Source organism: Panthera onca, chromosome B4 (assembly GCF_046562875.1).
Source record: "Panthera onca isolate mPanOnc1 chromosome B4, mPanOnc1 haplotype 2, whole genome shotgun sequence".
Classification (NCBI taxonomy): domain Eukaryota; kingdom Metazoa; phylum Chordata; class Mammalia; order Carnivora; family Felidae; genus Panthera; species Panthera onca.
This window is the reverse complement of record NC_138345.1, coordinates 107,167,001-107,182,454: the sequence shown is the minus strand read 5'-3', so window position 1 is coordinate 107,182,454 and position 15,454 is coordinate 107,167,001. Positions and strand designations below refer to the sequence as shown.

Genomic DNA, 15,454 nt, shown 5'->3' with positions numbered 1-15,454 from the left:
AGACGTCATTGTCACTAGAGTCCTAAAACAAAAGTAAACAGGTCAACAAAATTCAGCAACTATTGGAGAAAAGCTAACACAAAGGATGTGAGGCAATGAAAATACTTGAACAAGGAGAAGGAAGAACTAGTTTCTGAGGAAAGGTAGGTACTAAATAAAAATTTAAATATTTTTTAGGAAAAATATGTTTAAATAAGAATAACTTTATATAAAAATAAAATGAAAATATTCAAATAAAAAATATGACGCATTCATACAAAAAATCACACTAGAATGACTTTAAATAGGTGTTGGCTAAAGAAAAACTTCCAAGTTAGGTGTTTTTCCAAAACAACCTGCAAAACAACAAAGACATGAAATATATGACAGAGACTTTCAAGCGGAGGATCAACACAGAAACTCGAACACCACTAGTAGGAGTTACAGCTAAAGACCTGAGAAGGATTAAAGGGAAAAAAACAATACAAAAATGTTTTCTAAACCAAAAAAGGCCATAAGATAAGATAAAGAGTGGAGTTAACTTTTCACACATACACATAGACACACATGCCCTGATACACTCATCTAGATGCAGCAATATTTCAGAACCCTAAGGAACGTTAAGTCCCATGAAGGCAGAAGTTATTTCTGTTTTATCCACTGCTGTACCCTGAACACTCAGAAGTGCTCGGCATGCAGTAAGAAATCAGTAAATTTGTGTGAATAAATGCAAAAAGTGAAAAATCCTAAAACTTCAAAAGAATGTAAAGAAGGAGTGTCAAATCTACAACGATAACACAGGCAAAAATATCTAAATGCGCACATGAGTTAGATCTTTAAATTGTTAAAACCAAATGGTAATAAGTCTGGATTCTATATCCCATGAAACAAATCATTCGATTGTAAAAGCAAAATGACATTATTCTCAAGTGTGCAAAATAAAGAAAATTTGCCATCCAAAAATCTTTTTGACAGGTATTTAGGCATGCATTCCAGAAAATGAAAACTGAGTCCAGAAATCAGGGGAAACTCAGGATTCAAAGAACACTAATGATCAAAGAAACCATTAACACTTAGCACTATCTTCTACTTTCTTCTACTATCCCACTTAAGAAGTCAGCTGTTGGGGCACCTGGGTGGCGCAGTCGGTTAAGCGTCCGACTTCAGCCAGGTCACGATCTCACGGTCCGTGAGTTCGAGCCCCGCGTCGGGCTCTGGGCTGATGGCTCGGAGCCTGGAGCCTGTTTCCGATTCTGTGTCTCCCTCTCTCTCTGTCCCTCCCCCGTTCATGCTCTGTCTCTCTCTGTCCCAAAAATAAAATAAACGTTGAAAAAAAAAATTAAAAAAAAAAAAAAGAAGTCAGCTGTTAAGTTCACTGTAGCTCCTTTTAGGTAATGTGCCTTTTTCTCTGGCAGCTTTTACAACTTTCCCCCCTTGTCTTGAATTTCAATCATTACACTACTAAACTCCCAGGTGTGGTTTTCTCTGTATTGATTCTGTATACAGATCATTAATCAACTTTGAATGTTCAGATCGATTTTCTTTTAAACTATTTCAACTATTATCTCTTCACCCACTGTTTCTGCTCCTATCCTTCAAAGGTTACTAGTATACACATGTTTTATCTTTTCACTATACATCATATATTTCTTGTACTCTCTTCTGTCCTCCCTTTTTTTTTTTTTGTCCTCTCTGTGCTTTAATTTGGATATTTTCTGCTGACCTTGCTTCAGTTTCACTAATGTTCTCATTTGCTGAGTCAAACTGTCAAACTTATGCCCTGAATTTTTAAATTTACATACTGAACTTTTCAACTTTGTAATGTATACTTGATATTTCATTATAGATTCTAGTTCTCTTTTCTTAGCATCTATCTGTTTAACATGTTGCTACGGAATGATAGTTATAGGTATTTTAATGGCTCTCCTACTCCAACATTTGGGTTACCTGTAGGTAAATTACTATTGTCTTTTTTTTTCCCTTGTCATTCATATGTACTGTCTGTTCACATGCCTAACCAACTTTTTTATTTAAATATGCACCATAGAGAAAATCATATTATAATATATAACATCAAATCAATACACTGTACCATTCAATCTTATGCAATGTTAAATGTCAAATATACATATATTTTTTTAAATGGATAGTAGAAACCTACTTTTTCAGGAGTATGTTTATATAAAGAAAATACTTGAAAGATAAAGAAAGGTAGAATGTTTAGCTGCATATCAGGATTATAAGAGGTTTATCTACTTCACGTTTATAATTAAAATAATTTTATATAAAAATTTCTATTAAAAACTGTTTTATAGAAAAACATAGTTTTATATAAAATTTTATATAAAATTTATTTTATATTTATATTGCATATAAATTTATTTTATATTTATATTATATATAACATATATTACATTTATATTATATAAAATGTTCTTTTATATTATATATATTATATTTATATTATATATATTTATATTATATATTTAAATAAATCTTATATAAAAATGAGTTAAGTAAATTTAAACTTAATAAATATCATTAGAATGATCTTGAATTCACAAGAATTATTTAACATTCAATTGTGTTCAAGAAATGAGGTAACTTTCATAACCATCTTCAGTCATAATGAAATATTCATAATAGCATGTTTCCTCAAATCTTAAAAAATTATAGAATTATAATTTTACATAGACCTGTTCACTCACTGACCCACTTTATTTTAATTTTTAGGGCATTATATTTCAAGGATAATTTCTGGTGATTAATGAATTTTTTAAAGTCTTAGTAAATTAAATCCTATATCAGCTAGGCAATATTACTTTTAAATGTCCATTTCAAGTATAATAAATATTCCAAATGAAGAATAATTATCATGATGTTTAAAAAGAAGAAATAGATACCTCATGCTGTTTAAATTTCTCTTTCCATATTTTCTCTTCTTTATGGAGTTCATCATTCATCTTGTCCTGTTCTTGCTGAACATACAGTAATATTGAGATATTATATTCAAATATCAAAAAAATATATATACTTATTATAATTGGTTCTCAAACCTGTATTTGTAAATAACAGTTAAAGATAAAAACTTACCCAACGATTCTCTGTTATTAGTAGTAGTATAACAACTTTAATCTCAACCTAAAGTGTCACATAAATGATACCTAAAGTTCCCATTTTGAGCACATGAAGATGTTGGCAACCTGGGAAAGCTTATTTGAGTATGTTTATGTACATAGTAAAATGTATTCACTAGATATGCTGTTGGACAACACGAAAATTACAAATATTAATGTTTGTAAGATGAGTTTTGCATTACATAATATTTTTCTCTCCTCACCATCCCATTTAACTCACATAACCCTTCAGTTCAGTGGATAATGTGTTTTTTTTTTGATTAGCATCTATTTTGTTAAGGCTCTGCAGAATAAACAAGATCAGTAAAATGTAATCTCTTTCCTCTAAAACTTTATGGAAACATTATCATAAATTCCCATATTATCTCAAATTTAGCAGAATAAATTTATCGCAAGAGAAGACTATAAAGGATCACAGCAGAAATAGATGTTATAACTGGAGGATCATCAGAGGCTTCATGCAGAAGACTAGTTGAAATGACTAGGCTTTCAAGAAGTTAAACAGACATGTTAAAACATTATTAAATGTTTTTCAACTAGGAAGATGACTATAGTTCTGCTTTTAGGAAAATTAAAAGGTTACCTTAGACAGAGTTAAAGACAGAAAGCAAGAGTCACTAAAGAGATAATAAAGTAGGTATTAGAAAAGTCCATGTAAGAATCAAGGAGAGCCCTCTGTAGATAGGGTGGCAGGAGTGAGAACAAATATAAAGACAACGTAAACATAAAATTTCCATAAACTACCAGATGATTGGAAATAAAGGAAATGGGAATATTTCTTTGGATATAATCTTACATGACGGGAATTAAGCACAGAAATAACAAAATCATTCTAGGGGTGCCAGGGTGGAGTCGGTTAAGTGGTCAACTCTTTATTTCCACTCAGGTCGTGATCACAGGGTTCCTGAGATGGAGCCCTGCATCCAGCTCTGTGCTGATAGTGCAGAGCCTACTTGGGAGTCTCTCTCTGCCCCTACCCTGCTTGCACACTTTCTCCCTCGCTCTCACTCTCTCTCTCTCTCTCTCTCTCTCTCTCTCTCAATCTCTCTCTCTCTCAAAATAAATAAATAAATATTTTTTTAAAAAAAATCCTTCTGACAGGACTATGGTGAATGGGTTTGTGGAATACAAGGCCAAAAGTAGAGAGATCGGTTAGAGAGTTTAGACAAGCTAGACATTAGGACACCCTGAACCATGGAGTAACAGTAGATTAGGTGTGTGGATGAAAAGATGGATAATATAACTTTAAGAGGGAAGAGGATAATAAAGAGAGGGAAGAGTCAAAGATGGTCCTTATCATTCCAGCTTGGACTATGATGATAGTGTAGCTCATCAAAATAACAAATACCTGAGGAGAAGCACAATTAAGAAATAAAGACAATGAATTCAGTTTTAAACATATTAAGTTCTGAGTGTAAAGTATCTGTAGTAGAGTTATGTAGTTGACATTGTTTCTGAACAGCCGTAGCTGTGGCTGAGATTATCAAGAGAGAAAGTATATGAAGAAAAATAAAAGGACAAAGGAAGAATTCCTTGGTCGTACCATATTCAGGGAGAGAGACAGAGACAGAGAAGGCTAAACTGGATATAAAGTAGGAATTGCCAAACACATAAGAAGAGAATCAAGGCAGCATGGTCCGATTTAAGACAAGGAAGAGAGAAATGGTCAACAATCAAAATTTTACTGGCATAAAACGCTACAGAGGTCAATATAAGAGCTGAAAAAGAACCTGTGAGTATGGAAATAGAGAAGTCATTGGTTATTTTTGTTAAGAGCAGTTTAATTTAGTAGAGTGGTGATGATATACACCTAGTAGGCTTAGGATTTAATGAGAGACAAGGACATAAATACAGCAAAAATAACTACTCTTTAATAAGCCTGACTCTGGTAGCTAGAGCTAAAGAGAAGCTAAATTGAGATATATGATCAAAGCTGATCTCATGATTTTTCTTGTGTTTTGTTTCTAGGATGGGAGAAAATTGAACATGTGTATAAACAGTAAGAAAGAAAGAAGTTGATAGGGGTGTTTTGGGGTGTTTCAGCATATGGGGTAAAACTAACAAAGCAGGGGTAAATTGGAAAATGACAGATACAGAGCAGAGCAGGGAAAGCTAACCTTTAGTAGAAGAAACCTTTCCTACTGAGAATGGAGCAAAGGCAAGAAAAAACAGCAGGGTGAATATAAAGGTAGATGCAAACTGATACAGGATTAGAAAATAAAGTTTGCCATTGATGCAAAAATGCTATGTGATTACTTGCCAATAATGAGGAGGGAGAAGTTGGGTAGAACTCTTAAAGAAAGAGATTTACAATAGTTGTTAAGTGGAATGCAAGAGGAAGCTAACAAAGGACACAGAAAAGAACTACTGAAAGAAAATAAATTTCATATTTAGAATCCATCATAATAAAATGATGGAACGGTCATTGGAAAAGTGTTAAGCCTCAAGGCATAACAAAGCATACATTTAGGAATTCATTAAAATATTCCAAACTATTAATTTTATGATAAAGCACAAATTACTTTTAGAAACTAAGTTAGAATCTTTGAGGGTGGGCCCCAAGTGTTAGATCTCTCTGGGTCATCTAAGCATATAGCTGAATCCTTTGCCAATGAGGTAGTCAATATATTTTTGCTTTAAAACAATTAAAAATGTCAATTTATTTGAAGAGAATTTAAAAGTCAGATGTCTTCTAAATCTGAAAACACCACTAACAATCAATAACAATGATGCATTTAAGCACAAGACAGCAAACACTACTCTAAAATCTTAATTATATTAAAGCGTTTCCTGGAATTAAAAAAAAAAAAAAGCTTCTGACTTTCAGAAATGACTGATTAAAATGGTCTGTGGGAAGGAAAACATAATGAAAGGAAAGTTAAGGATGCACAGTTCACTATTAGAAAAAGCCACAACCAAACTGGCTCTGTAATATAATTGCTTTTAATTTATTTTCTATAAAATCAGGAAATGCAATGTACTCAACATGGAGGGCTAGAATACCCTGAACTGCATAAGTGACCACATGCCAATGCTGTCTACACAGAACAGTCAAAACTATTAAGTTGTGGGTAATATGTAAGTCAATTTTAGTAATGTAAGACAGGGAAGTCAGTCCTGCCTGTTACCCACACATTCTAAGCTCATGGGCATTCTGATGCCCATAAAGTCAAGTCCTAAAAATTCACCAGTTTCTCAATACACCACTACCATGACTTGAAGTTGTGGACCCCCTGGGGTAGGGTTAGGAGGAAACAAAAATAAAAACATAAAACTCCTGGGGCTCCTGGGTGGATCAGTGGGTTGAGTGTCTGACTTAGCTCAGGCCATGATCTTGCGTTTGTGAGTTTGAGCCCCACATGGGGCTCTGTGCTGACAGCTCAGAGCCTGGAGCCTGCTTCGGATTCTGTGTCTCCTTCTCTGCCCCTCCCCTGTTCATGCTCTGTCTCTCAAAACTAAATAAACGTTAAAAAAAAATTTTTTTAAAAAAACAACAACATAAAACTCCTTCACACCAAAAAATCTCTGGCCCAGGAATTAGCTCAATATGGGAGCAAGGCATAGGCCATCACCTACATGGTTGAACCACTTCAACCAAATGTTTCATGTAATTGCTATATATTAGACCATATAGCAAGGACATTTCATGATCAAGTAAATTATGTTGCCTTCTTCCATGATAAGAAGTGTATGAAAAAACAACAGTTTATGCTCTAAGTATCAGCCTTTCTAGGACAATCTTTGTAACTTCATAGACCCAGGGGACCCCCAAGATCCAAAGAAGCATCTGAAATTCCAATGAATTACAGTGAAAACTAATCAAGAAGTCCATAGTAAATCCTATTACCACAGTCAATTGCTTCAACTATCAGAAGTACTTAAAACCCACAGAACAGGGTGCCTGGATGGCTCAGTCAGTTAGGGTCTGACTCCTGCTCAGGACATGATCTCACAGATTATGAGTTCGAGGCCTGCATCGGGCTCTCTACTGTCAGCACAGAGCCCGCTTCAGATCCTCTGTTCCCCTCTCTCTGTACTCCTTCCCCACTCAGGCTCTCCCCACCCCCTATCCCTCTCTCTCAAAGATAAATATTAAAAAAATATTTTCTAATGTCATTTGGTCCAAAAAGTAAAATTCTATTTAAAAAAATACACAGAACATAGCTCAATCCACACCATAATCCAAAACACCAGTACTATTCATAAGTAGTTACTGATTCAAAAAATGTATGAAAAACAACAAAAATAAAAAAAAAAAATCCTTACCTTGTGAATATTCTCTAATTTCTTCTTTTCAACTTCAAACTGTTTCATCCAGCAATGTCTCTTTTCTTCTTCTTCTTCAAATTGCTTTTGTTCTCTATCCCTTTGAGCTTTAAGAGTTTCTTTCTCTTGGTCTTCCAGTTCTTTCTGTTTGCCTTGCCAAACTTCAAAAGACTGCCTACATCTTTCTTCCACTTCACAGTATCCAAAATTTATATCAGTATCATCTGCATTTATGAAGAGAAATATTATTATTATTATTAAAATAATGCCTTTCAGTGTGCCTGGGTAGCTCAGTCAGTTGATTTCAACTCCTAATTTCAACTCAGTACATGATCTCAGAGTTGTGGGATTGAGACCCACATTGGGCTCTGTGCTGGGCATGAAGCCTGCTTAAGATTCTCTCTCCTTCCCTCTTTCTGCCACTCCCAGCTCACACTCTCGTTCTCTCAAAAAAGAAAAAAAAAATCTAACCTCTCAAAACTGATTTAATGTAAAGTATAAGGGTAATTTTGAAATGAAGAAATAATGTCAATGTATTACCAAAGTAAAAGGGACAATATGCAAAAAATACATTCTTAAATATACATAAAAATTCTATTGCAGTCATATATAAGGGAGTTCCATTTCAGTCAATTAAGAAATTACATAACTTGCCTTAAACTATATACCACAAAACTTAATGTAAAAACATAATATGTGTGTGTGTGCTGTACTTAAAAGATACTTAAGGAACATAAAGGACACTTAAAAATCCATGGCTGAGTATATCTATTTCAGTCAGCTATATAGATGGAAAATTTTAAATATATTTAAATCAAGTTAATTTAAGAGGTATAAAAAACTATGAAAATATGGGGTCACCTTGGTAGCTCGGTCGGTTAAGCATCTGACTTCGGCTCAGATCATGATCTCGTGGCTCATGAGTTCAAGCTCTGGGTCAAGCTCTGTGCTGACAGCTCAGAGCCTGGAACCTGCTTCAGATTCTGTGTCTCCCTCTCTCTCTGCCCCTCCTGCTTGTGCTCTGTCTGTCTCTCTCTCTCTCACAAATAAATAAACATTAATTTTTTTAAAAACTATGAAAATATGAAACTAAATAAGTACAGTAAAGCATAATAATTTTCAAATATCAGGATTGTATTTTTCTAAATGTCAAAAGAAAACTCTTAATCGTTTTTCAGATAACTATAGTAAATCACATTAAAATTATCCAAACTATCATTGAGCATTTAGCCCACCTGACAAAACATGTTCATCTACAGGCAAATCATGAGGACCAGGCTCTGGAATAGAATCAGGACTGCTACAATGGGTTTTACTCCTCAGAAATTCTTCTTTTTCTATTTCAGATAACATCTAAGAGGTTAAAAAGAATGCCAATAATTAAAGAAAGAGTCAAGCAATTGCTTTAATAATGTATCAAGTATTTACATACACATATCTAGAACTTTATTTACTTTGAATCTCTCTCAAATACAACTCTATAGCACACTAAAAATGTTTTTCCCATGCAAACAGACTATATTTTGCCCTCCTTATTTTTCAGAATTCTAAGCACTCTCTGATATTCATCCACACTATTCAGTTAAACTGCTTGAAAATCTGTGGAACGAATAAGTCATAGGAATAAAAGGTATAGCATTAGGAATGCAGTCGATGGTATACAGCCATTTATGGTAACAGACGGTAGCTACATTTGTGGTAAGCATAGCATGATGTGTGGAGATGTTTTATTACTCTGCTGTATACCTGAAGCTAATGTAATACTGTGTGTTAACTATACTCAAGTGAAAACAAAGAAATTCCTTGAAAATTATTTCCAAATGTTTCTACTAATGTTTTCTTCCTAATATATTTCTATATTTCTCAATTAGAGTGATTGCTCACATATACAAACTGCTGATACATTCAGTACATTTAAAAAACAACTATTTGCTACTTTAACCTAAATTATGAAAAAGTCATAATATTGATGAATACTTTTCCATAATTAGACCTGCACCATATTCTAGCTGGTAAGATATAGGATATCTATTTCAATGAAGTAGCAGTATGATAATTCAAAATTAATATTTCAAGTTTGTTACCAAAAAAAGGGGAGTCAAGAGACATATATATATATATATATATATATATATATATATATATATATATGCAACTTTCAAATTTCACTAAACATCATAGGGACCAGGAATAGAGTTAGTAAACTTAGACATAGTTGGGTAAAATGAGAAGTAAAAGAGTCCAAAATGCTGAACCTGTAGAAGAAACTTTCTCAAATACATTTCTAGAGGTTTTAACCAAAAATGCTAGGCTCTCCTTTCATATTATTTCTTTAAGAATGTTTTTATTTTATCTTTTTTTTAACTAACATAAGATGTTCTATTTTTAAATTTTCCATAGGGTATTTAAAGTCTCTACTGTAACAGTACATTCCTAAGCAAGGTAATTAATATTATAGTCATTGTTTTCTTCCTTGGAGATTTTAGGGAAAAAATAATCACACAATATAGTTAAATTTCCAAGTAATGATGGTTCAAATCACTATTTCTAATATTTTTAAAGGTTGATTTTGAGTTGTTGTCTATTACATGCCAGAGAAAAGCACAATACTAAAAATTATTTGCGTAAAAATAATTAAATTTTTAATTTTTAGTCAGTGAACTTTAAATCAGTGAACTAGCATCCTTTATAAGAGGGAAAGGTAAATTTCTAACTGTAATATTGAGTACTTTCAGTCAAATATTGATCATATACCTTTATTAATTGTTCCGGATTTTCTTTATGTTCAGTTGATAATTCTATCTTTAAATGCATATGATTATTAGAAACCACTCCATAACTATAGTCTAGAGAAAGAAAAAAATATTATAGCTTTAAATATTAGAGAACAAGGCAAAACATGTTAAAATCTCAAACGCTTTCGTCATCCTTTAATCTCAAATTCTATCATAGTATATTCTTTTTTAAAATGTTTATTTGTTTTGGGAGAGAGACAGAGAGAGAGAGAGAGTATGTGCACATGCGCATGAGTGTGGGAGAGGCAGAGTGAGGGGGAGAGAAAGAATCCCAAGCAGGCTCCATGCTGTCAGTGCAGAGCCTGACGCAGGGCTTGATCTTAAGAACCATGAGATCATGACCTGAGCAGAAAAGCAGAAAAGACTTAGATGCTTAACCGACTGAGTCATCCAGGAACCTCTATCAGTGACTCGATGATGAGTCACACAAAACAATAGGAAAATAATGAAAAATAAAGAACAGAGGAAATCTGTAATCTTTGTCCTCAAAATAAAAGTAATAAATTTATAAAGCACTCTTTTGATCACCTTTCATATTTTATACTGAAGTTTATTTTCCATGTACACAGAATAATGCTGTTTTATACTATAATGACGCCCTAATTAGCAATCAACAAAAGTTCAATTCTACCTGCCAAAAACTAGCAATATAAGCTTGCACAAGACATTAAAAATACTTTAATAAAATTACTAATTTAAAAGATTATAATTACTAATGTGAATGAAGTGACCTTTCATTCCTGGTTTTATGTGTTTTTTGTTGAATTTTATTGTCCTGTTACCATTTGTGTAGATGTAGTTTTTTTTGTCCTTATTCAGCTAATGTGTTCTATCCTGGGAACCTCTCCTACTAGTAAACTATTTTTTACAGATGACTGTTCTGCTGGTTAACTACCTCTTCACACCAGTTTTGTCCGATAGCATATATTGTCTTCAACACCTACTCACAGCCTTACCAGCATGATTTCCTATGTGAGAGGTTGAAAGCAAAAATAACATTCTACAGATTTCTTTGAACCCAGGTTTCAGAGGGTGATTTAGATTCTGTGATATATTTAAGTCTTTATTTTCCTAAAAATATTACGTGTGAAGACTAAAGACTTCAGCTAACTGCATTCCTAATTAAGATCTAACTGTAAATGCATACAGAAATCTAAGCAAGAACTGCCTAGCTAAGCTCAGTCAACCCACAGAACCATAAAAGATAATAACATATTGTTATTTTAAACCACTGTTTGTTTTGCAGCAATAAGTAACCAACACATCTACTCTATGCATAAAAACAAACACACAAATACCCCAAAAACCTTTCTGCTTAAAGGAGCTAAAGTAGCTTCTGTCTACAAATGAGAGCCCTAAACAAAATATCTACATTCAAAAATGAAATTAGCCTCTGGCTTCTTTTGTATGTGTGTTATGCTTGTACAGATTTATATTTGAAATATGTAGCTTTTTATAAATGAAATATAATCTTCAGATTTGTTTATCCTTGTGGATTGTAAGAAATCAGTTGTAAAATCATACTGATTTCTTTTTTTCTTTTTTAAAATTATACTAATTTCTTTAATTTTTTTTAATGTTTATTTATTTGTGAGAGAGAGACACACACAGAGCGCAAGCAGGGGAGGAGCAGAGAGAGGCAGTCACAGTATCCAAAGCAGGCTCAAGGGTCTGATCTGTCAGCACACAGCCCAATGTGGGGCTCGAACTCACAAGTCTTGAGATCATGACCTGAGCTAAAGTCAGACACGTAACCGACTGAGCCACCCAGGTGCCCCAAAAATCATACTAATTTCTAATGACATTTGAGAAGGAAACCTTTTCCACCTTCTTGCCAGCTTATCAATTTAATCATGTTTTTCACCCTTTTCAAACAATTTTGATAATTTGAATTTTCTTGAAAAATTATTCTATTCTTTGATACTATCAAACTTATTTCATTAGAATGATACATAAGATCTCATAATTTTCTAAACCACTGCTACAACTGTAATTATATAACTTTTTATGTAACTAATTTTCTATGATTGTGTTTCCTATTTTTTCTTAATTAGGCTATATAATTGCTAATATATTTATAATATACTTTCATTATATTTACTTCAGGAAATATAAATTTAAAAAAAAATTAAAATTCCCTATAACTCAACTACAGATAGTCACTGCCAAAATTTGAAGTATCTACATATAGGAAGTATTTACATATGCACACAGGTTCTCAGGACAAAAATCTTGGGAGTCAATTTCCTCTCTTCCTTTCATTCCAATCCACCAATAAAACATCCATTTGGTTCTTTTTACCTTAAAAATGGTTTCTTGAATATGACTATTTTTCATCATTTCTACTCAAATCACTCTCATTTCTAACCACACTATTACAACAGTTTTGTAGGAGACTTTTGCTACCTCAAGGCATCTTTTCTACATAATCACCAGAATGATTGTCTCAAAATGTGTCAGATACTGTCACTCTTTATTCAAAAACCTTAGCATACAGAGAGTAGAATCCACAGTCCAGACCATGATTTATAAGAGCCCTCTGTGATCTGACACTTATATGATCTGTGCTTTGGCCTTTACAGATCCTTCTTTCTGGAACACCGTCTCTCTAGATATCCACGTAGCTCACCTTCTCATTCACTGAGATGTCCATGTGGCTTACCTTTCAGTCATTGCTTAAGTATTACTTTCTCAGAGAGGCCTTCCCTGACTTACCCTATCTAAAACGGCAACCTCCAATCTCTATCCCCTATCTTAAACTTTTTCCTTCATAGAAGTTATCATGATTAAAATATTACATATTTATTCATTTATAGTCTATCTCCCCACACTGGAACATTAGAATAGGAAAGCAGGACCTTTGTCTATTTTGTTCTGTGTTATAGTCTTAGTAGCTAAAACAGATCATTTCACACAGCAATATTTGTTGAATGAATATCTATGAATATCCATATTGTAACTCACACTAATATTTGCATAAATAACACTGAATTTTATAATAATTTTAAACACTACATCATGAATATTTTTATGCTATTAAATATCATCTAAGCCATCTTTTTTAATGGGTGTAGTTGCACACACTAAGATCCTATTAAACACTTAGGCTGTTGCCATTTTTCATTATAAACTAAACCTTGATTAATTCTAATTAAATCTTTAATCATTCTATTATTCTTAGAATAATTTCAAGAAGTAAATTTGCTCAGCTGAATCAAGTAAAACTTGTTAGCCTTCTGACATAAATTTTTTTTCTCCAAAAAGATATATAAACTGATACTTCTAAAATATTCCTGCAACCAATTTTCTTTTCTTTAATGCAAAGTACAGATGATCCTTGATCAACATGGGGATTACAAGTGACAACCCCCCATGTAGTAAAAAATCTGCATATAGCTTTTGATCCCCCAAAACATAACTACCAATAGCCTACTGTAGACCAGAAAGCTTACCAATAACATAAAGTCTATTAACATATATTTTATATACTATGTGTATAATGTACTGTATTCTTACAACAAAGTAAGCTAGAGAAATTAAAATGTTATTAAGAAAATCATAAGGAAAAGAAAATCCATTTTATAATACTGTAAAAAATCTGTGCATAAATGACCCATGCAATTTGAACCAGCATTGTTCAAGAACCAACTGTCACAGAGTCAGTTTAGCTTCAGACTTTGGCTCAGGTCATGATCTCGAGGTTCATGGGTTTGAGTCCCACATCAGACTCTGTACTGAGAGCATGGAGCCTGGAGCTTGCTTCAGATTCTGTGTCTCCCTGTCTCTCAGCCCCTCCCCCGCTCGTGTTCTGTCTCTCTCTCAAAAAAATAAACATTAAAACATTTTTAAAAAAAGAATCAGCCGTAATACAATCTCTGGTTTTAATTAAGACTGGTAAAACAAACTGTTGGTGGCTACTATTTATTAGACATATAAGGAAAGTAATACGGGAAATAAATTAATGGAGTAAATAAAAATCTCGTATATTATATACTAGAGACAAATGCACATACATGTGTATAACAACAGATAAGAACTTGAAACAATATAATTTTCTAAATTATAAATCATTCCTGCTTACAGAAAACTTATCTGCCAAGCAGTTAACAACTGTACTTACTTAAAACCTCTGTATCTTCCAAGTCCTGAAGAATGAGCTCTTCAACAGTTTTACTCTTATTCTTTATGATGTCAATACAGTGAAGAACTGACTCAGGTAACTCATCCACATCCTCAAATTTAAAAAACATGAAACCAATGGTTAAATTGTTTATTAAACCTATGTATCAAATATTTGATAAAAGTTTTGATACACCAAAAATTTGAGCAAAGTATGTGAATGAGTTCAAAGAAGTATATTGGTTAAAATTTGCTCTTCATTTTCAAGTGGTTATGAAGCACATCCATGATTCTGTTGGATTTCACATTTAAATGAAAAATTTCAGAATTGTTTGTCTCATTTGAATATCATTACTATTATCATTATAATGTAAAAATATTAACTTTCCAAAAGTAGTATATAGGTTATTTCAATCCTAATTGAAAATCAAAGTAGAACTGCTTTTTGAAATTTAACAAATGAGTTGTTTTTGTTTTTGTTTTTAGAAAAAGCTTAGTGGAGATTTCAAAGAGCAAAACAACTAAAGCAATTTTACCTATTTGATACTTATTTGATACTTAAAAAACTACAATAGGCCAAAACTAACAGAATAATGGAAAAGAATAGATAATCTTAGATAGAGCTAAACATATACAAAAGATAGGACAAATCAATTGAGAGGTCCCTTGGTGGCTCAGTCAGTTAAACATTCGACTCTTGATTTCAGCTCAAGTCATGATGTCATGGTTCATGAGTTCGAGCCCTGCATAGGGCTCTGTGCTGACAGCATGGAGCCTGCTTAAGACTCATTCTCATTTTCTTTCTCTCTCTCTCTCTCTCTCTCTCTCTCTCTCTCTCTCCTTCTCCCTCCCTTTCTGCCCTCCCCTGCTCACATTCCTTTTCTCTCTCTCTCTCTCTCTCAAAATAAATAAATAAACTTAAAAAAAAAAAAAAAAAAGCAGTTCAGGGCACCTGGGTGGCTCAGTCGGTTGGGCGACCGACTTCAGCTCAGGTCATGATCTCAGGGCCAGAGTTTCAAGCCCCGCGTCAGGCTCTGCGCTGAAAGCTCAGAGCCTGGAGCCTGCTTCATATTCTGGGTCTCCCTCTCTCTGCCCCTCTCTTGCTCATGCTGTCTCTCTCTGTCTCTCAAAAATAAATAAACATTAAAAATTTTAATT

The 15,454-nt window shown here is 33.2% G+C and overlaps 1 protein-coding gene across 4 annotated transcripts in view; it reads right to left on the bottom strand.

Moving 5' to 3' along the window:
• Positions 1-15,454, bottom strand: part of LRRIQ1 (leucine rich repeats and IQ motif containing 1) — a 208,509-nt gene that overhangs the window by 187,551 nt on the left and 5,504 nt on the right. For all 4 annotated transcript variants that reach the window (XM_078449636.2, XM_078449634.2, XM_078449635.2 and 1 more), the window contains exons 3-7: positions 14,298-14,409; positions 10,137-10,228; positions 8,618-8,735; positions 7,383-7,606; positions 2,883-2,957 (exon numbers count right to left, since the gene is read on the bottom strand). In XM_078449636.2, coding sequence (XP_078305762.2) covers positions 2,883-2,957; positions 7,383-7,606; positions 8,618-8,735; positions 10,137-10,228; positions 14,298-14,409 — 621 coding nt within the window. The remainder of the gene's footprint in view (positions 1-2,882; positions 2,958-7,382; positions 7,607-8,617; positions 8,736-10,136; positions 10,229-14,297; positions 14,410-15,454) is intronic.